Source organism: Chaetura pelagica, unplaced genomic scaffold, assembly GCF_000747805.2.
Source record: "Chaetura pelagica isolate M959 unplaced genomic scaffold, ChaPel_1.0 scaffold59, whole genome shotgun sequence".
NCBI classification, from domain to species: Eukaryota; Metazoa; Chordata; class Aves; order Apodiformes; family Apodidae; genus Chaetura; species Chaetura pelagica.
Genome location: NW_009954416.1, coordinates 1,451,378 through 1,476,087, shown reverse-complemented (window position 1 = coordinate 1,476,087; position 24,710 = coordinate 1,451,378). Strand labels below are relative to the sequence as shown.

At 38.0% G+C, this 24,710-nt stretch overlaps 1 protein-coding gene across 1 annotated transcript; it reads left to right on the top strand.

The window, feature by feature from the left end:
* Positions 1 to 100: 100 nt before the first annotated feature.
* On the top strand, positions 101 to 19,838 carry RAB38 (RAB38, member RAS oncogene family). Its single transcript, XM_010004413.1, has 3 exons — positions 101 to 338; positions 8,217 to 8,497; positions 19,636 to 19,838. Exons 1-3 carry the CDS (start codon positions 134 to 136, stop codon positions 19,786 to 19,788), a joined length of 639 nt encoding a protein of 212 aa, XP_010002715.1. The 5' UTR covers positions 101 to 133; the 3' UTR covers positions 19,789 to 19,838.
* Positions 19,839 to 24,710: the final 4,872 nt, after the last annotated feature.

The following is a 24,710-nucleotide window of genomic DNA, read 5'->3' as shown; positions in this document are numbered from 1 at the left end:
GGGAAAGAGCCTCCACCTACCTTCTCTCCTTCCCTCCCCAGTTCCTCACTCCCTCTCTCCCCCTCAGGCTGGCAGGATTCCTCAAGCAGAGCATGCAATCAGTTCGCAGGGAGCAGCCACAGCCACAGGGAAGATGCAGAAGCACAATCAGAAGGAGCACCTCTACAAGCTGCTGGTGATCGGGGATCTAGGAGTGGGCAAAACCAGCATCATCAAACGTTATGTCCACCAGAACTTCTCCCCTCACTATCGGGCCACCATCGGGGTGGACTTTGCCTTGAAGGTGCTGAGCTGGGATGCTGAGACTGTGGTACGACTGCAGCTCTGGGACATCGCAGGTGAGTACAGAGGAGAACTCTTTGTTCCGTAACTCATCTGGAGACAATACAAAATACAGACCCAAGTTCATTTGTATTATCATTTAAGTTGGAAACTACCAGTGCCTCTGGTTCTGAGGACAGAAAACTTTAGGGGCAGCTTGTCATTTTGGCATTTCCTTAAAGTCAGCAGACCCACGAAGAAGAGATGTCGGAATAAAACTTGCCCTGTCTGATTTTTTCTTCCATGCCCTTGGACACATGTAGAGACATGGGTACCTCTCTCCAAATGTCCCAGTTTCTCCTCTGCTACTGCCACTGTTCAGCTGCCCTCATTAGACTGCCAGATCTCTGTGATGGGAGGGAGAGTAACAAGAATGTCCTGTTGCTGCTATTTAATTTGGTAGAATTGATGAAGAATTCAATAAGATGGTTAAAATTATTTTTATAGTTTAAAAAATAAGGAAAAAACACCTGAGTTACTTTATCAAACTATCTTCCTTCTTCCCTTCCTTCCTCTTCTACCTTCCTTATTTCAGCCCAATGAAATGTAAACAACTTCTGACATGCTTTATAAAGAGGAGTGTTTCTATTTGGCAACAATCCTGGTTGTTAAAAATGTATTTACTCCTGTTTACTTCTCCTTATTCCAACATCAAGCACAAAAAGATAATTTACCCTGGGCAGGAATGAAAAAGAATAGAGAAGCCCACATATCCTTGTGTACTTACATAATTAAAAAAACTACTTAATTTTGTATTGTTGCTGTCAGAGTTTTGCAGATTTTATACTTGGCTTCCAGTTAAAACCCCAACTTTTTATTTTTGCCACCTTCATTACTAGGAATTAATCGTTTTCGTTCAGTTCATGAAAGAATAGTTTATCTTGAATATTTCACATGCTATAACTAATTATTTTCCAGTTAGTGTACATAGGAATAAAAATATAGGTATAAAACTATAGTTTACAGCAAAAAAAGGAGGGTGTTCACAAAAAAAAAGGAGGGTGTTTTAAGAAGCTACATTTGTTGAGCAAGAAAAAGAGGTGAAAATTATGTCAGCTATTAGGCAACTGTGCCAGCCTGTGGCCTGAGCTGTGGGTTCAGTGATTTAGTCTGGAACAGCACCGAGTAGAACTAGTGAAATGAGAAAATTCTTGACATTCTTATTGGTGGAGGGAGTGCCTTTCTTCTGCACTGAGCCTCCTCATGTCTGAGCTCTGAATTTGGCACCAAGGTACTGAAACTTATGCAACAACACAGCCTTATGCAAAGCATACATAACCTCAGCTTTTTTGCACATTGGTGTAGTCTTGTGGTTTTATGGTATTAAATACATATATACTTCATTTTCTTTATTAAAAGTTGGAATAGTGGGGAAAGTGTTGCTTTGCCTGCTCACCAGTGACTGATTGCAACCAGAAGTACATACACATCCAGCCAAACTTTGCTGCATGAGAAGAAGCATTTAATAGTAAGTTCTGAATGCATCAGGGAGTTAAAGAAGGTATTTACATGCCTTTTTTGAGAGATTTATTACACTACTAATCATGTGCTGGCAGATCATATGATGTAGCTTTCAGTCAGGCTGCAGAAGCAATTACACCAAGTTGTAGTGCTGAATGACTAGCATGCTTTCTGAGTTGTCACACATGACAGAGAGAATTACAACATAGTACTAAATTTCATATGAATTGCTCAATTCAAAGCATCTCTGTGAAGGTCAGGACAGTGGCTGGTAATAAGAAGAGCTGCTGTCTCATTTTTAATGACTTCTGTGTAAGGAGCTTTAGCTGTTGATGGCTACACATAGAAAATAAGTTCTGTAAGGAACACGCTGAACTCAGCCCAGCACGGTGCTGGCATAGAAGTTATCACAAACAAGGCATCTGTCTGATGGGGAAAAAAAAAAGGAAAAAAAAAAAAAAAAAGTTTAAAAAGAAAGTGAAGTAAAACTGATTAGAAATATGGAGGGAATGGAAGTGTTCTGTCCTGACTGTGGCTGATCACATATCACCACTGCAAACCAGAAATATGCGAGAAAAAACAGGAGGAAAATAAAATCTCTGATCTCAGATCATCTTCTCTCTTTTGGCAGAACATCTGTTATTAGGTCATGTTTATTTTGGGGGGTAAAGCAATATATTTTCAATATCTGACCCAGTTGAAGGATGTTGGCTTGGCATTTAGGACATCTTGAACTGAAGTAAATGCTGCAAATGTATAATATATCAATATATGTTTGTCTATAACTATCAGGTATCATTTTAGTTCTTGCATCCTCTCCTCCCCTTCCATTATACAGCCAGTGACTTTACTAGTGAGCTTAAGATGTACTCTGCTTGCACTTCACTCTGTGGATCAGTGGGTAGTAAATTTTTAGCCATGTAGAAATAATTTTCTCAAAAATATTTTGAATAAAACTGGTGTCAAGCTTATCTACATCATTAGTAGGTTTTACATACTGGATGACTTAATGGGAGGAGAGACCATGCTCCAGCTGTGGTAGGACCAAGCAGTTTACCCTTACAGACATAAGAAGGAAAAGCCAATTTAGTTCATCTGGTGTCATCTATTTTCATAGTTAAATGTCATTTATATTTCTGCAACATATTTTCTGTATTATGTAATTTGATTAAAAAACTATAGTAAGATCTAATACCTAAATGGTGAACTTGCATTTATTTAAATAAGAGAGAAATGCTGAACAATAAGGAAAAATAATTCAGGAATAATGTGGATTCTGCATTACATATTATTACATGAAGACTTGGGGTTTTCAAACAGATAATATATTCCTGAAGCTATGGGTGTTAGACAGGAATAACTGGACAAACCTTCATGGTTTATGATGTTACGATATCTATAACAACAAAATGGCATCAGACTCACATTTTCAGGTGACTGAATTTTCAGTAATTTGTGTGGGAGGAGATGTACATAGTAAAATTTTCCTTGTTTTTCATTTTCTTCCAACAGTTCCATTTATTTCATTTTATGTCCCAAATTCTTAGATTTGGTGTTCATGTCCCTCTTCAAGTGTCCCATTACCTTTACTGCTGTGTGATGCATCTTTCTATCTTGCTCCTTAGTAAATTTTTTTTGGTGTTTCTTTATCTTTTCTGCTGCCTCAGTGGGTGTGTCCTTTAAATTAAGTAACAGATTGTTAGAATGAAACTCTTAATTATATTTTGAACAAGGCTGCTGTGGAGGGGGCTGTCCTGCAGATGCGGGCTGGGAATATATTTAAATAAATCAGCTATTGTAGACAGCAGATCCAGCTGTATTTGCTTCTCTGAAAGGCTTCTCTCAGTGCCGCTGTCCATTTTTTTCTGACCACACAGCCCTTAGATCTCTCTGAAGACCAGTTGTAGCTGCACATTTACTGCAGGGAGCAGCTTTGTGGGCACAGTGGAGGATAGAGAGCAGCATTTCAGAGCCTTCCCCTCCCTTGCTACAGTTTCACAGCCATGTCAGCATCATCATTATCCCTTCTGCTGAGCATGTGTGGGCTGGATTATTCATTGTATCCAAAAATATGCTGGTTTGTTTTTATAAGGCTGGATCTCATGTCATAAGCAGTGGGTCCGATGCACTGGAGATAACCACACAACATCAGAGATGAAAGAACAGTTTCATTTCTGTTCCCTGCAACTTTCACCTTCAGAAAGAGCAGTCTTTGCACAGATATAGGCAATTGTCACAGCATTTGTAAAGTTTTTAAGACTATTATGCTCCAGAAGCAGTAAACAGACTGTTCACTAATGCCTGGCACAGCATATCCTCAGCGGTTTAGAATCTTTGTGCCTGCTAAGCATTGCAGTACATATGCAGAAGTAAGATAGTCATGGTGATTTCTAGGCTAAGTTACCTTGAAATTAGTGTTCTGCAAACATAAAAAAGTCCCTTGCTCTGATGTTTTTATTTCAGTATAGATTTGTGGAGGGATTCATGGGCCTGATCCTGCTGACTGTTTTTCCACATTCTCAGATGGTTAATACCATCTCAAGTCTCGTATAAATTTCAATCTATAAAGACAATGGCTTGAATTCAAGCGTGTAAGTTCTGAACGTTTGTTTTTTAATTGAAAGGTAGAAAACATATAAACCTTCTTTAGAATTTCCAGTGTTGGCTAAAGCCCCTTTATAAAGCCCAGTGTTTACTGGAAGCTTTTGCCTCTAAGCATGAGGGATGGTGGCAAGAAGTTAAATCCATTGCAAAACTGGACACTAGGCAGTTTGTCTTCTACCATATTTCAGATACTGTGGGTGAGATGGTAGAAATTATCTGAGTGTTAGCACTTAATCATTAGTTTTTATAACTTCTATCAGAGATTATAGTGGTTACTGGACATTGCAGATTTCTCTGCAAGTCATGGCAAATTTATGTAATGTGCATATTTATAAACTATGAAGATTCACCTGTTGATTCCTTTAAACCCATGATATCTTTCCCTGCTGCAGAATGCCATTGAGAGTAGGATAAATATGCAGGTAGGTGCCATTCCTTCCCTTTAATGGAAATCCTGTTGCTTTGGCACCTCGGTCTCATTGGGTTCACTTCAAGGTGTGGTAGGATTCATCTGGTTTAACAATTAGACATCTTGTACTGAACCATCTCAGTATCAGCTACTCAGTCTGGGCTCGCCACAGTGTTGAGGGTAGATATCTCCATAATGAAGCTTAAGTGAGCACTTTTAAGTCTCAGAATCACAGAAACATAGAATCATTTGGGTTGGAAGAGACCTTGACAATCCTCTAGTTCCAATCCACCTGACATGTGCAGGGACAGGTTTCACTAGTTGCTCAAAGCCCCATCCAACCTGGCCTTGTCTGTCCTCTCTGAGGAGATGCCCTCTAGATATCTCTTTTCAGTCTCTGACTGCAAAGTGACCCTAATCTTAGATACATCCAGTTAATTTTTGGTACATAAATTAGGGCTGATGAATCCCAACATAACACACTGTCTCAGTGGGCAAAGGCCATCAGACTCATGAGGTTTGATACCAGTTGCCAGTGGCTTTGCAAGGGATGCAGTGAAGTACAATGGGCCAGATCCAACAAACATTACACAGCTTTCTGACCGTTCTAATGAAAAGCAAAATCCATCTTCTCCAGTCCCTCTTGCAATAAAGCAGTTTCTACTGTTCAATTGCAAGTTACAATTAATGGCTGATCTATTTTCTAACACCTAATTGCTGCCTAAGCCATTGTGTTGCTGAAAACCTAAGGCCAGATCCTGTCACCTTTCATACATCAAACAGTGCCTATTTTCATGAATTATTCTGCTAAATGCAAAAGTTTAAGGAACCTCATCTATTAAGATATGTATTGGTTCACATAAGGGAGAATTTTCACAAGAGAGTCCTCCTGGATCCATAAACGCAATATTTATCTCTCAAAGCCCAATGCAAATACTAGAAATCACTTTTTTTCACAATGTAAATTAAATAAAAATAAAGCCATTAGGCAAATTACATAAAACTAAAAGTCTGTTGTTTAGAAACCACCTCTTTTTCCATTCAAAGTTGCATAATGTCTTTATACCAAGTGTATTAATATAAAACTGATAGGAAAAAAAAAAACAACAAAACAAAACGCAACCAAAACACTTCAAAAAGGGTCTAGGCATTTTATTCAGCCAGCAGCACCATTCTCTATCTTTATCTGAAGTGGCTGATGATGGAAATTGGTGAGCTGTGCCCTCCTGAAGAAAGCTTCTTTTACAAATATAGTGGCTCCCCTGTGCAATGAAAAAACCCTGGTATCTGCAAAAGCAGCTGGAAGTAGTAGGAGGGATCGATGTCACACCATTTGTCAAAACTTGGTGTGCTTCTTCTAGCCAGAAGAGTACATCACAAGAGCCTTTTATTCCTCTAATAAGTTTTATTGTTTGTGATGAATGAGTTTATGCTGCAAGTCAATAATTTAGTTCAGGGGCCATAACGTGTCCCACCTCCCTTAAAGAGCTGTGTGTCCCAACACAGTATCTGTAAGACATAACTTCTTAGTTTGGCTTTTAGCTGTTCTTGCATCATCTACATCTCATCTATAGTGCAAGCATCTCAAGAGCTTTGCATGAGAAGAATAAAGTATCACTGTGTATCAAAAAGTAATTGTAAAAGTTGCTGCTTGCCTTACTGCTAAGTTACTGGTCAGACCTTGACTCTTGTTTGAAGGCACTTTCTTGCAGATGAAAAAAAAAAATGCTCAACAAGGAGATTATTGAGTAGCACATGACCTAACCATTCATCTGATTAGCCCACTGGTAGGAATCATAAGACATTTGTATAAAGCATAGCAATAAGAAATTTTCAATATGACTTCCTATTTCCCAGAAATGTTTTATTTCTATCTTGCGTTATCAATGGGACACAGTGTTTGTTTAAGGTAAAAAAAAAAGTCTAACATGAGTTAGGAAAAGACAGACATGCACTTTTCATTTCTGTGTCATGTGAATGACTTTCTCTGTGCTGCAACAGCTAGTGCATAATGCCAAAGATAAACATCACAGATGGTGCTGACCCTACAAGTGCATTTAAAGGTATTTCTATTAAATGAAACTGCAGTGTCCTAGAAGGCCAGGATTCATCACTCTTCAATTCTCAGCCCAGCCTTGCATTTGACAGCACAATTTCCATCAGATAAAGCCTCCACAAGTAACCTTCCTAGGGTCAGAGGAGGACTGCCAATCTTCTCGACTTCCTAACCTACTCAAAATTACACACACGGAGAAAATAAAGCTAGAAACAGGTTTCCATTGAATATTGTCTGGTTTTATAGCACATTTTCTCCGCTATGGAAGCATATATTTAAATGCAAGAGTTGTCTTGCTTAAAGACTGCTGTTGTCATGAGATGTTTCAGGAATTTATAATTCTTATTCAGATCACAACTCAGCAGTGGACATCTATGGAAAATCTATATTTTTCAATTCAAGAAAAATTCTGTGTAATTTATTTCCATTGGCAACATTTTCTCAAATTTCCCATGAACACAGCATACCTGCTAACAAATCCACAGCTGAGCAACATATCACATCCCAATATCAAGAATGTTAATTTTTATTCCATTAATAATAAAAATGGTACCCATTTACAAGTGCCCATGTTTGAATATAAAAATATATAGTTAGCTCACAGAAATTCTGTAAACAGCTTCCCAGAAGACACTTTGAATTGAGCAAATTAAATATAAAGCTTCTGAACAGATGTACTGTGAAACATCTCCTCCCAGACCTTTTTCACAGCTCTTCATGTTGCTACTGCTGTGCTATTAGAACACTTTCCATGTTTGTAAAGCTTTAAATTCACCTTTCTCACACCTACATTTTCATTTGCTAGTAAAAGTAAATTCAAAATACCCTTGTATGTCTCAGAGCTTAATTTTGCTTCTGTTGATTATTATAATTTGCATGCTAATATATAGGAACCTCTTCAAACATGAGCAGATCTATTGTGTTAGATGTTTTCTGCAAAATACCACCATATTGAGGAATTTCCCATCTGTTACCTGTATTTTTAATGAAACCCTGTTTAAAATCTTAAAATATGTATCAAGACCCTCAGTACTGTCCCCAGACCTAGAAATCTGTCAGCTTAATAAGACTGTACATTGAAGCTCAAGCTTATCATAAAGTTATTAGATTTCCTTGGATGTTTGCTTTAAAACTACCTTTTCATCCTATACTCTCTTGCATTTTCATACAAACAAGTCTAGTGTGGTACTTATCATTATTTAGGCAAAGAGTAGCTATCCAGAGAGTTGCAAAATGAGGTCCTACCTTTAGTAATGTTCTCTTAGAAAACCTGATACATGAAACATTGACTTTGATTTGAAGCAATGATTTTTACAAGGTGGTGTGTGTTTGGTTTTTTTTTCCTCCCTTCTTTCTTCATCACAGGTCAGGAAAGATTTGGAAATATGACCAGAGTATATTACAGAGAGGCCATGGGGGCGTTCATTGTCTTTGATGTTACAAGACCTGCAACCTTTGAAGCAGTGACTAAATGGAAAGAGGATTTGGACTCTAAGTTGGTGCTTCCAAATGGCAAACCTGTGCCGACAGTCCTCTTAGCAAACAAATGTGACCAGGGAATAGATGTTCTTATGAACAATGGCATCAAGATGGATCAGTTCTGCAAAGAGAACGGGTTCGTGGGCTGGTTTGAAACTTCAGCCAAGGTAATGTATCCATTAATTTTTAAATGTTTCTCCAAATACAGAAAACATTGGTTCCTAAACTAGTTCACTTGGTCAAAGTGTGTATACAGCAAAGTTCCTCTCTTGGATAAATTAAGTAAAGGTGGATTTGTAAATTTCATTTATATTTCTTTTAGGCCTTTTATTACAAAGTAAATGTTCTGAAATGCAGATGCTCTAATATGATAAGCTAGCAGTGAAGGATGTAAACGGTGAACAGCTCACTGTGTGATAGCCTGGGGAGGAAGATGACATTTGGCAAAGACAAAAGTTACCTCTTATGAGTGATATGAGGACATTTTTCATAATTCTCAACAGAGAATATTATGTCTAAATATTTATATAACCACTTTGCCTGAGAAATTCTGATTTGAGACAATAGCTTTATTGTTTTAGATTCCAGGAAAAAAAAAAAAAAAGGTAAAAAAAAAAGTCAGTCTACTGTAGTGGTTGAATGATGCTGACTGTTACAACCTCTTGTTCTCAAAAACCTTTTAAAAAACATATCCTATTTCCTGGGAGGAAGGAAAGGTCAGTGGACAAAGTGCCAAATGAGCTGCTCTGAGGTTCAGTTCCTTGCCTTGGTACAGATTTCTTGGGTGCCTATAAGAGATTAGAGATAAAAGTTGGAGAGGGCACTGAGACTTCCAGCATATAAAAGCTCAATATACAGTAGTCCTAAATACCAGTTTGAGATTTCTCAGATAATCCCAGTGCATACAAGATTTAGAGAGCTGGCATGTGAAATATTGATCTGAACACAACAGTTCAATGGCTATTGTGTTTATTGTATTCTTGATTATTAAATCTTTTGTCATCATTAACAGCTCTAGGGAGCATAGGAATTTTTAAATGTGAATAGTTTGCCTCTGCTTTGACCTAGATTTTTATTAGTCTGAGATTCAAAAATGCTACATTCAATAGTGTAATTTCTTTTAAGCACTTGATGAAAGTTACTTAAGAGCCTTTCGAGTGTATACTTGTATTTTACTTTTCTTGTCTTGACTCCTTCTTTAAGCATTTATAAGAAGTCTTACTTGTGATATAACATCAGGTGACTGGCAGCATGTCCTAAACTGCCTCAATTCCATGAACTCTGGGCTGAGATTGAAGCCTTTGGACCCATAAGAAAGATGGGAACAAACATTTATGTAGAGCCTGTTGTGATAAGACAAGAGATAATGGTTCTAAACTAAAATAGGGTTGATTCAGACTACATATAAATATGAATTTTTTTACAATGAGGATGATGAAACATGGCAACAGGTTGTCCAGAGAGGTGGTAGATGCCCCATCTCCAGAAACATTCAAAGTCAACTCTGGGCAATGGGACTCTGAGCAACCTTATCTAAGTGAAGACCCTGCTCGCTGCAGGAGGGTTGGACGAGGTGACCTTTGGAGGTCAACCCTAACCATTCTATGATTCTATGTTTTCATGTCTTTATAGTCAGTGTCTTTGCTTTCCCACTGAGTGGGTATCCAACCTAGTAAAATTAGTTTGGTTCTTCAAAATACCATATTTAGGGAGGCATTTTGGTCTAGGACAGTGTGCATTTTTTTTTGCTGTATGAACAGGGTGCTTCCCGTTCCCTCATGTGCAGGACCTGATTTGAATTCATATCTGTGTTTCTCCACTGATTTGTGCTGCATGAGGCCACCAGAATCCAGTGTTCCTCTATAGAGTAGACTAACTTTTACAATGGACAGTGTCTAGTTCTGGTTAAAGAAAGGCCAAGACCTCTTACATCAGCTTCTTCATGATAATTATAACAGAAAGCTAAGTGTTTTATAAAACCGACCAACCAAAAACAAACATAAAAACATAAACAAACAAAAAGCAAATAAAAACAAACAAAACAAAATAATAATAATAAAAAATTAACAGAGTGAAGCATTTGAAATGGCAGCTTTCAGGAGAAGATGTGGAGAGTTTGAGGATTATTATAGGACTATTATTATTTGTATAAGGATTACATATTCTTGCCCTTTCCAATATTCTGTTAGGTCTCTGACTGTCTTTTAGGCTACAAATGACATAAAATATCTGATTGTGAGTATTTGGGATCTAGTCCACCACTGGTGTGTAACCCTGTGTTTTCTTTAAAATTACTTCTTGATTTCTGGCACGTACGTGAGTCTACGTTTCCTGGGGACAAAAACTAACTGAGAAATGAGGCAAAAAATCATGTGGAGAGAAAAGAGTGACAGATTGTTTTTAAACGTTTGTATCTAAAAGACTTTCAAATAGAATGAGAGTGAACAGGATGGACCATTGTTTAAAGGGCACAGCAATGTAGTTTCACTGTTCTAGGTTTGGATTAGTAAAGTCATGGAGCTGGTCATTGCTCTTGGCCCATGAGAAAGGAATCCATGCCATGAATTCCATACATCAGTCTCCAGCAAGTACCTGTCCACCTCTGAAAAAGAACAACCACATTTATTGTGCCAAGGGCCTTTGCAGGTTATGGCAGAGGATGAATGTACAAACAATTTCAAAGGTCACAGAAGGGTTTTAGCAGAATGATGGAGCTGGTCTTGGGCAGAACTACGAAGTATGAAGGACATGTAAAGTTTAATAAACTCACAACAGAGGAAAAGTTTTCCAAGTTTTTCTAAGCCACATAAAACTAAGACTGAGTTATTTCAAACAAAGAAAATCATACCAGAAAGAAATCCAGCTGTTACAAGACTTATCTTCAAAAGCTACTGTGAAGGGGCCAGTGAGAGCTGAGGGCACATGGCTGTTACCAGACTGTTTGCTGCTGCTATAGACTAAAAGGTAGGATCTGTGTGATGCAGTATGATTCTGTGATCTGCTATCCTGCAATCCCCACACCTGCTTTCCAGCCAGAATTAGATGTTTCTGACTTTAAAATTATGCAAAGCGGAGTAATTCCTCTAAAGATGGTAGAATCATAACATTTAGGCTAAGATCAGAATAATTTCCCCACTTGGTCTATGTTCTGAACTAAAAACAACACATTTTTTTTCTAAATAGAAGTTATTATTACTGCTATTTTAAAATATTGGATGCTACATGTATCTGGTATTCTTTCAGCCTAGGGCATATTAAATAATTGAACTATTGTGTGGGGAAAATAAAAACCTAGCAATGTTTGCTATAGAGAATAGAAGCTCTTTTTCTAAAGCAGAATAACTCTGAGAGAGAAGTCAACATATTGCAGCTAGCGGTTTGAGCAGTTCAAATAAGTAGTAAGTCTTTTTTATGGTATCTTGGAATAATTAGATCTCCAGAGGTTTTCTGGAGACGAGCTTGGAAATGTTACAGCATTCAGAGCAAACCAAATTTGATTTATGCATTTTGGAAAAACAAAGGTGATTACTTATAAAAATACATCTTTTAGTTCTGGTCGCCTTGCAGAAAGCAACATGCTATATATGTACCTACCATACTTCAAGCTGTCAATGGTTAGAAAGCAGATTACACACACACACAAAAATCACTGTATTATTCCCTGGTGCTGTTTTTCTTAAGTTAACAACTTCACTGTAAAACATTGGAGCCACCTAATGCATTCTCAGGCATTAGTTTTGATTCTTACATTAATCTAAAGGAAATACTCAGCCTGTTCCAATCTTTTGCTCCTTACAAAGACAGAAGATTTTTTTTTTGGTAGTTTGGCACATACAAAGTACCTTGTTGGGCAAGAGCACAGTGCAGCATAGTCATAAGTTATATTACCATATGTCTGGGTGAGATCCTGGTCTCTTTTATATATGCATATTTAGTTTGCTCTATTATTACAATCTGAAAAGCACATCCCCAGACAGTCATGATATAAACCTTAATAGTAAATTCTTTAATATATTTCAAAACCACCAGTATTGTGAAGGATGCATTGTTTTAAAGGAAGGAAATTTCTCCTTCCTGTCACACATTAATGATCCAGCACGTGGCCAGAGTAGCTCAGGGTGCCACTCACATTTCCAAGACTTTATACTGTTCTCACCACCATTCCTAGTTCAAAGAGGTGAGTTTTTGACATGGATTAGAAAAGCAACAGTTTCAAGCTCACTATTACTTCATAATGAAAATGGAACTTCTCCATCAAAACAGACAAGTCATGCAAAGCTAAATATGCCTGAAAATACCTACTTCAGAAGTAAGTTGAAATACCTTACAACTGACCATGGCTGTGCTGTGATTATGCCCGAGTTCCTCTTTTCCCTGCTGTAATTCCACTGTTAGCAATACAGAAATAGGTGAGAAGACATCCACTTTTTGTCCAAAATGCCCAGAAGGGCTGGTATCCACGCTTTCCAGATCCTTAGCAAACCAGGCTAATCACACAGCTCCTTGTCTGCAGATCATCGTGGCCTGGAGACCGAATGAGCACTGAGTCTCTGGGCTATTCAGACACATCCTACCTGGACCAGGAAAAAGTTACAGAATCTTTTATCTTCTTGGAAGCATAGATAATAACGTGCACTTTCTTCAGCTCTTGTCTGACAGGCAGCCCACAGCGTGTCATAGTGCCCAAACACTGAGGTAAGAGTCAGGAGTCCTCTTTGCCACTGGTCTGCTGGGTGACCTTCAGAATGTCACATTGTCCTCTGATCCAGCCTTTCCATCCATAAAGCAAGGACACCAATTCTGCTTATCTTACCAGTGAGATCTGTGAATGAACCAAGCTCTATCTGCCCTTCTTTAAATCACAAATCCTTCAGTTCTTCTGACTCCATAATTATTAGGAAAGTTGAAAAAAAAACAAACGCAAACAAGCTCCATAACTTGCAGAGGAAGAGGTTCTGTTATTTTCATTTCCATAAAGAGAAACAACATCTGGACATGTATTTGAATCAGGCTGACACACTACAGTTAATCTGCTGATCTAGTAACTGAAACCAAAGCAAGCCATTTGAGACTGCCAGACCCAGTTAGGGATTTGTACCTCCCTATGTTGTCTCTTTAATTCATTAAAAAAATGTCTAACCAATCTCACCACACAGAGCTTAGAAAATATTTCAGCTTCTACAGTAAACCAAGAAATGAAGCTGACACCTGAGGCAGAAGCTTTCAGATCATATATACAGTCACTCTTCAAAGAAACCTCTGCAGAGTTTGTTTCCTGCAACTAAAAAGGAGTTACTTCAGATCATCCTACAGGTAATAGAGTTGCCCTATATCTCTCTGAATCACTTTTATGAAATATGTTGCTTAGTGCTGGCCAAAAGCTGGAAATTCACAGTCACAGAATTTCTGAGGCTGGAATGGACGTCTGGAAATAACTCAATCCAACAACTTTTTTGCAGAATACCAGCTCTAGGGAATTCAATTACAGAAATAATCTTGTTCTCAGGGTTGCTATCACAGTGGTTCATGTCCATTCATTTCACATTCGTGCATCTCAATGGCTTTCCTAGAAACACATCCACAACAGCGTGGCACAACATCTGAATAAGGCTCTGCTGCCAGCGGTTTCCAAGGCAGCTCTGATAAGGGAGCAATTGTGGAACCATTCCCTCAGACTGTTTGCTCCAGAGGACTGCAGGTTAAAACATCTTGGAAGCCATAGCTCTGCTCCTAGATTTCAGTGCATTACAAAAATCAAATCTGGAAACTATGATTCTCACTAGATTCCCATCTTACACCTTATTTCAAAATTTGTAAATGTTTTCCTTAACTCCAGTAGCGGAGTCTAAGGTCATGTCTCTTAAGAGAAGCTGGCTTAGACCTGAATTTTGAGGAGTCAGATTCAGCCAGAGAAAGAAGCTACAGAAATGTAGAAAGGGAGCGATTTCACACCAGAAAACTGCCAGACAGACAAATCTACAATATCTGCATGGCAATGAAAAAGGTTTAATTTGGAAGTGAGAGAGTACCATATAACTAGCAAAGGTCTTTTTTCTTCTTTGAAGAGCTAAGAGCCAGCCTAGTCTGAAGGGATTTATTTTGTATATTAAAATGGAATGCTCTAAATGTTAGTGTTCTGCGTTAGAGATTACAGATAAAGCAATCCAGACTACAAAGAAGCTTGCTGAGTTTGTGTACTGCTTTGAGACACATTCAATAAAGTATTTGTTTTCCCTTCAATTGGTTGTTGCATTTCAAGACTGTGACATTACCTCCCATCGGAATAGGTTCAAAGGTTTTAAATAATGCAACTCTCCTTCCCTGCCCCAAGTTGCTCTCCTTTCCATAAAACTGCACTTTGAAAAGATACATTTGAAGAAGATCAATCTAAAAGCAAACTGTAATTTCATTTGTCCCTTCCTGTGCTCCTTTCTGACTTTCAAAGGTTGCTCAGAGTTATTTTCTTTGCCTTGTTTTATTTGGTAACAGAACAAAGGGTAGTTTGTGCTGATTTTGAATTTTACATTCCTTCATGATGGGGTCAAGAGAAAGACTGACTCAAGCAGTCAGACATCATTACAGGAGCTGGATTCAGGTCCTTGCTCTGGCAGACATTGGCAGGTTGATGCAGGGTAGGTCTCTTAATGCTGTTTTCACAACTTAGTCCTTGCATCAATGACTGTGAATGCATCTTTCAGGTGCTGGGGCTTACTGAGGCATAAAAGCCACAGAAATGGGTTAGGTAAGGGAAAATGGGACAGGGCAAACCAAGATGCCCAGAAAAGTGTTTCATAAAAGCTATCAACCTAGATCAGGATGTCAATGTGAGAAGCTGAGCAAAAGTCATGATAATATAGGTAATATCCTTACTTTCTGGTCTTGCAGGAAAAATTCTCATATAAGCCTTGGCAAAGAAAGTTGTTGCATTCCTAACAAGAGAAGGAGAGGAAGAGGGAGAGGGAGAGGGAGAGAGAGAGGGAAAGGGAGAAGGAGAAGGAGAAGGAGAAGGAGAAGGAGAAGGAGAAGGAGAAGGGAGGATAGGAGAGGAGAAGCAGAGAGAAAGGAACAAGTCTGAACTGCAGCAATCATCACAATTCCTATTGTGTTTTTGTAGAACAAAAACCATAAGGGAGATGACAGTTAAGGCATTTAAACACAGAGACCCACTGAAGCACATGGTTTCATTCTGTTGTCTAACCTGTATTTTCCTACTTTTTTGAAACAATAATTTTTAATTCTAGGCATAACTGCAGCTGTTTCCATGTTTAAATACAATTACTAGGGTGTCTATGATTATTCCTCTCTGTCCAATCCTACACTCTGATTGTTCATTTATTTGTATTTGTTGGGTGGTTTATCACCTTCTCCTTCTTCTCTGTCCTTCCCCTTTCAACACCTTCTCCTCTCTAAAATTACCAGATCTCTGGATGTCTGTGTTTAGATAGGAGATCACCTTCCACTGTCTGCAGCTCCTTTGCTGCCTCACAGAATATTGATTTTGTTTTTTGCAAAACACAATCTAGGAGGAGAGGTGCAAAAATCAATATTTCGTTAGACACACCAGAATACAGCAATGCCTTATCCACAGACCTTGGGCATGGAGTAGACAACATAGGATCAGGATTGTAACAAAAGGCAGCAGAAGCATCAGAAAAGAAGAAGTCAAGGCTCAGAGCTGGGACAGCAGAAGTTGTTTTGTTAGCATGAGCACAGGCTTCTTTCAGTGAGTGAAAGAATATAACATACCACTTAACATACCGCTTCTCATCCATACCACGTGCCAGTTGTCAGCTAAACCACAGGAGAAGACCAGAACTAGACACAAGCTCAAAACCAGCTGTGCTGTCTGCCAGGGTCACCCTTTCTCTCTTGTTTCTCTTGTACCACAGCAGAAATTTTCATACGTGAGCTTAGACAGTTCATAGAAATGTCCAGGATGAGAAAATGCTTCTCTGATCCCACAGCTAAGGACAGAACTTTTTATTCCCTTCCTGTCACACAGAACAAAAGGCAGAATTTTAATTGTGTGGGTGAAAATGCTTTAAATAGTGACTCTGGGCAAACCTGCACATTCTGCTGAAAGGAGAAAGAGCTCAGTCACATAAACTGCTGGCACATCTGAAAGGATGGTGCTCTGACAGAGATGAAGATGGGCATGGACTGAAAGCAGAAGCCTTTTCAAGTGGAATGGCCAGAGCTCTGTCTGTATCTAATCCCATTTCACATATATTCAGTAGATCCAGGCAAACACCTACCAGGGAAATGGCAAACTCAACTTAAGTTGCAATTAAAAATGTAATAAGGACTATAGATCAAATTTCATAAATAATTTCATTAAAAAGCAGAAAGAGCAATGCAGAAAAAGAGAAACTAATTTTCCAATTCCCAAAACTACTTTTTTTTTTTTTTTTAAATGTCAAAACAAGGCTTGCATGTTCAAATTTGGCCTTTTTCCCCCTGAAAAAAAAGCTGTACAGATTTAAAAGAGGTTTAATAATCCAATTTCACTTTGGTTTGAGTCCTGGGTGAAGTAAAACAACATTGTTTTTTCTTTATTAATTTTTAGGCTCAGGTCTGGCACGTGTAATTCTATCCATCACCAGTGGGGATAAGCAATGTCCAACTATACCTGTTTTATGCTTCTGTTGTTTTGGGTTGTTTCACCTTTTCCCACTCTTTTGAAATTCTGATCTTAAGTCTCTGACATAGAGGGTTTCTGTCAATACATTTGAACATTAATCATGTTGGACATAATCTCAGCTAGTCCCTAAGACATTATTGAAAACATCAGTGTTGCCATCCCGGGAGAAAAGCAGCCTGTGGGTAAATGAGAGATATTATTCATTGTCTATTTTTTTAAATAAAATTTGACAGTGTTCTGAAAAAGATTTTTGGTGCATGCTTGAGGAATTTGCTTGTCTGGTCCAAGAGACCCATGTGATACCACAACATTTTAACATCTCAGAACAGAGCTGATTCCCAGCTCTCTATTACTTTCTAGGCATTCTTATATAAGCCACTTGTCTAAAGATTTTATTTTTTTCCAACAAACTGATATTCTTTACAGGACAAAAGTCAAATATTTAGTTTATTTGTGTGGTTGAAGAAACCTGTGGAATCTTGGCAGTAATTAGCATTTTCAGTTAGATCCCCAGATTTCAACTCTTCACAGTGGTGCAAATGAATAGCAAATGGAGCTTGTGGAGCTTTGCTGTTGGTTTCAAGGGGAATAGAAATCAGCCTCATGGAATCCATTACTTTAGCTTTTGATCTTATATAGTTGTAACATGTCTGCTGAAATACAAACACTTATACTTCGATTTCTTTCTTTTATAGCTCAACTTCATACTTAAACATCTCATCTGGATTTTTTTTTAACATACATACGCTTAAATTTAATTTTTGCAGGTTATTTTATTAGTGATGCTGAATTGATTCTGAGCATTTGCTAAAGGTAGACTTCATGGCATTGTGTGTGTGGGTGTGTTTATGGTCTCATTGCAATAAGCTTCAGATTCAGCTTGGAAATGAGATTGCAGATAAAAACATAATCTTTATGGAGCAAGATATTTATGTGCATATACATGAGTATATAAATATATATATGTATGCATTTCTATACATATGTTTGTGGTTGTGTGACATGATTTCCCAGAAGATTGAAGCTACAGTGAGATTTCTATCTGTTGTCATATAAAATAAATCATCGATGCCAATAGTTAGAGTAAAAGAGTGTCTTTTATGCTGGAAAGCCTGACTTTTCATTCCAAACATACTGGTGGCTGTATTAAAAAAAAAAAAATTCTTACTCAGTATTATCTGCTGTGCTGAGCTGAGTCTCACTCATCAGCCTGTTACAGCTCGGCTTGTCCTATAGAGTAAGAGTTGCTGCGAGTTAAATATGATGTTCAAGTAAAACACGTATAGAAAAAAGATATGTTTTTACTTCTGTTCCCAATCCCTAGAGTAAGGGTTTCTTTCAACAAGTGAAACCAATAGTGATATAGCTCTTCTAAAGCAGTAAGCTGGAGATAAGTCAGTCTTCACAAAAAGTAAGTGAGGACTCTGAATGAGAAAGAATTTTTTTCCACTGTTTTGTGAATAACTGGAGATTGCACACTTTATTCAATGAACCCAGTTCCTCAAAGGTTTCTAAGCACTGTATAATGAAATCTGGTGCTCTTTCTCTCTCATGGTAAAGAAGTTTTTTCTGATGTTTACACGGAACCTCCTGTGTTCCAGTTTGCGCCCATTGCCCCTTCTTCAATCACTGGACATCACTGAAAAAGCCTGGCTCTGTCCTCCTGGCACTCACCCTTAACATATTTGTAAACTCTGATGAAGTCACCCCTCAGTCTCCTCGAAGCTCAAGAGACCCACCTCCCTCAGCCTTTCCTCATAAGGGAGATGTTCCACTTCCTTCATCATCTTTGTAGCTCTGTGCTGGACTCTTTCAAGCAGTTCCCTGTCCTTCTTGAACTGAAGGGCCCAGAACTGGATACAAGATTCCAGATGCGGCCTCACCAATGCAGAATAGAGGGGGAGGAGAACCTCTCTCGACCGACTAACCACACCCTTTCTAATGCACCCCCAGATGCCATTGGCCTTCTTGGCCACAAGGGCACATTGCTGGCTCATGGTCATCCTCCTGTCTACCAGGACCCCCAGGTCCCTTTCTCCTACACTGCTCTCCAGCAGGTCAGCCCCCAACCTGTACTGGTCCATGGGGTTGTTTATCCCTGGATGCAAGACTCTATACTTGCCCTTTTTGAATTCCATCAAGTTTCTCCTTGCTGAACTCTCCAGCCTGTCTAGGGTCTCACTGAATGGCAGCACAGCCTTCTGGTGTGTCAGCCACTCCTCCCAGTTTAGTGTCATCAGCAAACTTGCTGAGGGTACATTCTATACGCTCATCCAGGTCATTGATGAAAATATTGAATAGTACCAGTCCCAGTACCAACCCCTGAGGGATTCCACTAGTTACAAATATGGACTCTGGAGTTTTACTTCTTTGTTTAACATCTCTCTAGCATTTGTTTGTTTAGTTTATTGAAGCAATCAAATTACCAAGAGTTTGGGTTAATATAAAGTGAGCTCTGTGTATAATTTAAAGGAGAGATGATTCATATTACCCATAAAACCTAACTAACTTCAAAACTACAATACATTCAATTTTTGAAAGCTGTTTATTAAGGAAAGTAAACTTTTGATGTTGACTAAAGAGAAGTTTAATTATGCACAGAGAATATGCAGCATGTTATAATTAATATTGACTAATCAACCTCTCTTTCTCTTTCACTTGCAGGAAAATATAAACATCAATGAAGCTTCCAGATGCTTGGTGAAACACATAATTGCTAGTGAGAGTGATCCAGTTCAGTCTGTTGAACCAGATATTATAAAACCACACTTGAATTCCTCCAAGATTGTTAGTTGTTCAGCTTGCTTTAAATCCTAAGAGACTTCCAGACTATTGAAAGAGCTGAACAACTATTATTCACAAAGTATACTTTATCCAACGTACCCCGTCTGCCCAGAGTGTCCATAAGCACATTGTCGTTTTGTCAAAAATATACTTAACTTTTTCCATATTTTGGCCAGCTAAATTTACTATGAGCTATTCAAAGCTGCCTTTGCTACTCATAGTGATGGCTGTATTTTCCCAGCTGAATAGCACCAACAGGAATAGCAGAACCCATTTCTTTACAATGTGGTTTCTGAAAGCTCATATTTGTGATGTGACTGCAGTAATACTCTGTGTTCATTGATCCTCCAGGCTGTCTTCTTAATACCCTGGCAATCATCAATACTAGGCAACCATCATCATTACACTTTTTTGTCACCCCTCACACTTGAATGGTCTTGTTTCATATAAGGAAGATGATGATGACAATGAAAATGTAGTTGTTCAGAAAGAGGCAACAAAAATTTTCCTAACTATGTATTCCCGTTTCAAGTTTAGCTTCCTGGATGAAGTGGAAGGACTGGACATGAGACAATCTTCCATGCCACTCATAGATCCAGAAGAGCTCAGCTTTGTGAGACTGAACCTTGATGTAGTTTTTGCTGTCCTTTTCTGAGAGTTAAATTCTCCTAGTTGTTAGCATTGTCTTCAGGTGAAATGAGATGAAGTCAAGGGTAGTGGGTAACAGAACAGGGAATCAAGGGTATAGTATCACAGCTGAAGAGGCTGAGAGTTTTCAGGAAGGCTATCTATTCTAGCAAGCCAGCCTCTCCTCTGAAAAACACTCATTGATTTTATTCCTGTGGCATCCTTCATGCCACAGGGGTTGTCCCTGGATGTTTAAACTGTACATTCTGCAAGGCCCTGGCTGCATCCCTCTGTTATGTTGATTCTCATGGGAAAATTCACTATCCACACTATGAAGTAACAGTTGAACTTTTCAGGGATACATCTGTTTCAAACAGGAGGGTATTTCTTTTCTGACAACATGCTTCTAAAACCCACAGATGTATAATGATCATAGGAAGCAAAATTAGACAGTCCTAAGAAACACTCCTGGGCAGAGTGCAGAGTTAGTTGAGCTGTTCTGTGGAAATGAAATTGTTGATTTTCAGAGTCTCACTGAATATGCATGTTGGTGGAGTCATTCAAACAAGTATATCTAGACAAGAAGTCTTGACATCTGGCTGCAAACCCCTTTAAGAAAAACTTTGCTTGTCTCCTTCAATAGAAAAATCACTTTTATTTTCCTGTTCCTGCTCAGCCTTTACCCTCCTAAGCTGTAAAATTCCAGTGGCAGGACCTATCTTCTGAGATGGGTTTCTGTCCTTAGCAATGTGTAACACCATGGAGGCAAAGAGGCAAAATCTTGTGAACTCTTGTGTTTGCAGACCACTGCAATACTTCACCAAATAATTAGTTGGAAATGAAGGAGCAAAACTCTCAATGGCTAGTAAATAGGTGTTGAGTAAGAAAAATGGAAAAAAACAAAACAAAACAGGCAATGAAACAAACAAAAAAACCCAAATCCTCAAGCTCACTTTATTCTGTGAGAACTATGGAGTTTCTGTGTCTCTCAGGTTCAGCCTATTACTGAATGTTTTGTTACTATATAGGCACTGCAAAGGAGAGCCAGGGACAAAGCTCTTTACATGCTCTTCCTATAGCCTTAAATTGATATACTCTGGCACAGAAGTTTAGAATAAGGAAGAAATGTCTGTGGTTCTAAAATTCAAAGAACACACCCAGAATTAATCCACCCACACACATAGATGTAAGGTCCAAATATATCGAGCTGGCTTTTTTTGAGGAGAGTGATTTTCAAGATGTCTTGATCACAGTGTTATCCTTTAACACTTGTGTTAAACATCCTTTAACTCCTGCTGTGATCTGGGTCAAATACCTTAACCTTTCTGCCTCAGTTTCCTCATCTGTAAAATAGGGATTGATGTACACACCTACCTCACAGCACTCCTTGAAATTTACTGTTGGCACCTTGCTTTGAAGATATATGTTATACAAATGCCAAGCTCTATTACTGCTCAAAATGAAATATGAGTGCCCTCTAGCATAAATACATGGTGCTGTAATGCCTTAGTGTTCTAAATCTACCCAGGGTTTCTCTGTGCTACAACAATTAGCTTCAATTATTCCACCTCAGTTAACTTAGTCAAGGTTGTAAAGCAGAATGTGACTGCATGGGATGATTAGGCTATCTACAGATGGGTTGCAAATGGAAGCTGTGGCTGCATGAGTGTCTAATAATAACCTCAGTTTAATAATCTAAGTTTAATCATTTCAGCAGCAAAGCTGCAGTTTAGAACTAGTGCCAGGACAACTGTTTCAGATGTAAAGCATTAGAGTCAAGTCGTGTCGATGCCTGATTAAGGATAACACTTAATTTGTGCCTTGAGCCAACACTGTGGGAAACAAAAGCACTTAGATATTCAGATGGCTTCTAAAGGGCTAAATTTTCAGGAGTTGAAGCCCATGCTTTAATTATAAATCTGGATGTCTCAGGTGAAGCAGAGAAAGTTGTAGCTTTTCTAGAAATTGTTTAGTCCTCAACTCACAACAAATATAATGGTTGATGGTGTGTTTTAATTATCTTCACATCACTTGTCTTTGATGGCTTCTAGCCAATTTTCATTTTTCATAATGGTAACTTTTACAAATGTTTGAGACTTATGGCTAAAGAACTAGTGTTACAGTAATTTAAGAAACCATATCAATAAAACACTTGAAGGATATATAGATTTATTTTTTTTTTTTCTTCAATGTATTGTATAAACCTGCTTTAAATGAAGAACTCATCATCTGTTCCCCTTGTTTCTTCCGTGTGAGGTTTCACTGCAGTCACAATTCTGGGACAGATCTTCTACCTTTGGTAAATTGTGGACAGAATTTGGCCATTTTCTAGACTAAGGACTATATAAGATGTAAGTTCTAAAGTCATGCATATTTACACCATAAGAATTAGAACAGTATCATAAAGAATCAAGCCTCCTTAAGAAGTTACATAATTTCCAATGTTCATTTTTATTTGTACTGAAGTGACAAGAATCTGTCAAGTCTCTTTCTATAATGCAATAAATGTGTTGATGCCACCTGGATATCTAGTAAACAGAGCCTTTTTAGAAGGAGTTGTCATAAACAGGCCAGAATAAAAGCTTTCATTTAGAATTAATGAGCTCGGTTTATGCCAATACCCTTTCAGTAACAAATGTAAATTTTAATGATACTGTGTCAGTCCCTAACAGGTTGTATTTACTTGGTTTTTATTGATACATTCTGTACTATGTCCTCTTTTCTGTCATCAGGGACCAGGCATTTTAATTGCATGACCACTTCAAAATGAAACATTTTCCCCTTCAGTTTATAATAAGTAATAAAAGACATGAGACTCTATTGCCTTCCAAGGGGGCAAAGATACTGCAAATTGGATTTGAAATTAATTTTCTTTCCAGTTCTCCATAAACACCCATCTGAGTATCCCAGCACCTAGAATCACTGGCTGATGTGCAGATGATGTGCTGGGTATAAGGGATCAGCCTGAAACACTCATGAAAAATGGTGGTTGAGCATCTCCAGCCCAAGACTTCATTTACCAATTCAGCCATAACACCAGTAATGACAGGATGTGTTTCATTTTCCATGTTTGAAGGTCCATATAAACAGAATCTCATGATCCTAAATATGTGGCAACCATATACATATTACTGATAGAAAAATGGATGGACTGAAATGTAAATAATACTCTATTATTCCAGAAAGATCATTATTTATTTGATGAAGTTGAGCTTTCCACAGAAAGCCATTTGGACTCTGAAAATCTGGCTTTGTTCTTCTTGTGCACAATTTTTTTAGGTCATATATTTTCACTGAACTTTTCTGTTCAAGAATAGCTCTTCCCAACAGTATCTTGTGTATGCAACTTGAATTGTTGTACATCATTTTTTTAGGTCATATATTTTCACTGAACTTTTCTGTTCAAGAATAGCTCTTCCCAACAGTATCTTGTGTATGCAACTTGAATTGTTGTACATCAAATATATTATCTTCAGACTTTTTTTTTTTTTTTCTTCTTTCTTCTATTTTAACCATATAATAGTGGGAGGGTGAAGGTGCTTGTGTAATAGCAGTTTGGTTTACTTCTTAAAACAGCTTGTCTTGCTGGATGAAGTGAAATGGCTAAATACATTTGGGAAATGCAATTTTTTGTCAATTGCCAGGAAACAATCAATGAAAATATATTTTACTGCACCAATATTTATGCATGTGACTGCAGGTTCTGTTGTAATAAAAGAAGATATTTCTGACAAAACATGGAATATGAGTGTTTTGTAAAATTGATTCATTAACCAAAGGAAGCACATACATGTAGCCACAAGCTAATGAGCTTTCCTCATATGTAGCCAATCTCTTATATATATATATGTATATATATATACATATACACACATTCAAATATTTTAATAGTTCCATTTAGACTGTTTACCTGCTGTAAAACCTCTCTTTTAAACCATCCAGGTTATTGCTTGCCATTGATTAAAAGTCTACATATCTGAGACAGAAACTTTCCACCTTTTATTCCTTCACCACCCTATTTGTTATTCAATTCCAGATGCAGCCTTTGTGGCTTCAGCTCTTCTTTTAAAGTCTCATTTCACAGGCGGAATTTTTGGCTCACGAATAGACACATCATCAGTTTGGGGGCTCATTAGTAAACACAAGTTCAATTCTTGGAAGTCTGGCTGGGTAATAAACAACCTACATTTGCAAATTGGTCAGCTGTATGTCTAGGATGTAGTAACTGTGTTTGTCTTCTGCTGTCAGGGCAAGCTGGTACCTGCAGCAATGTTTACACACTTGACCTTTCATGATTCCTTAAAAATATTAAATTGGTTTGTTAATTT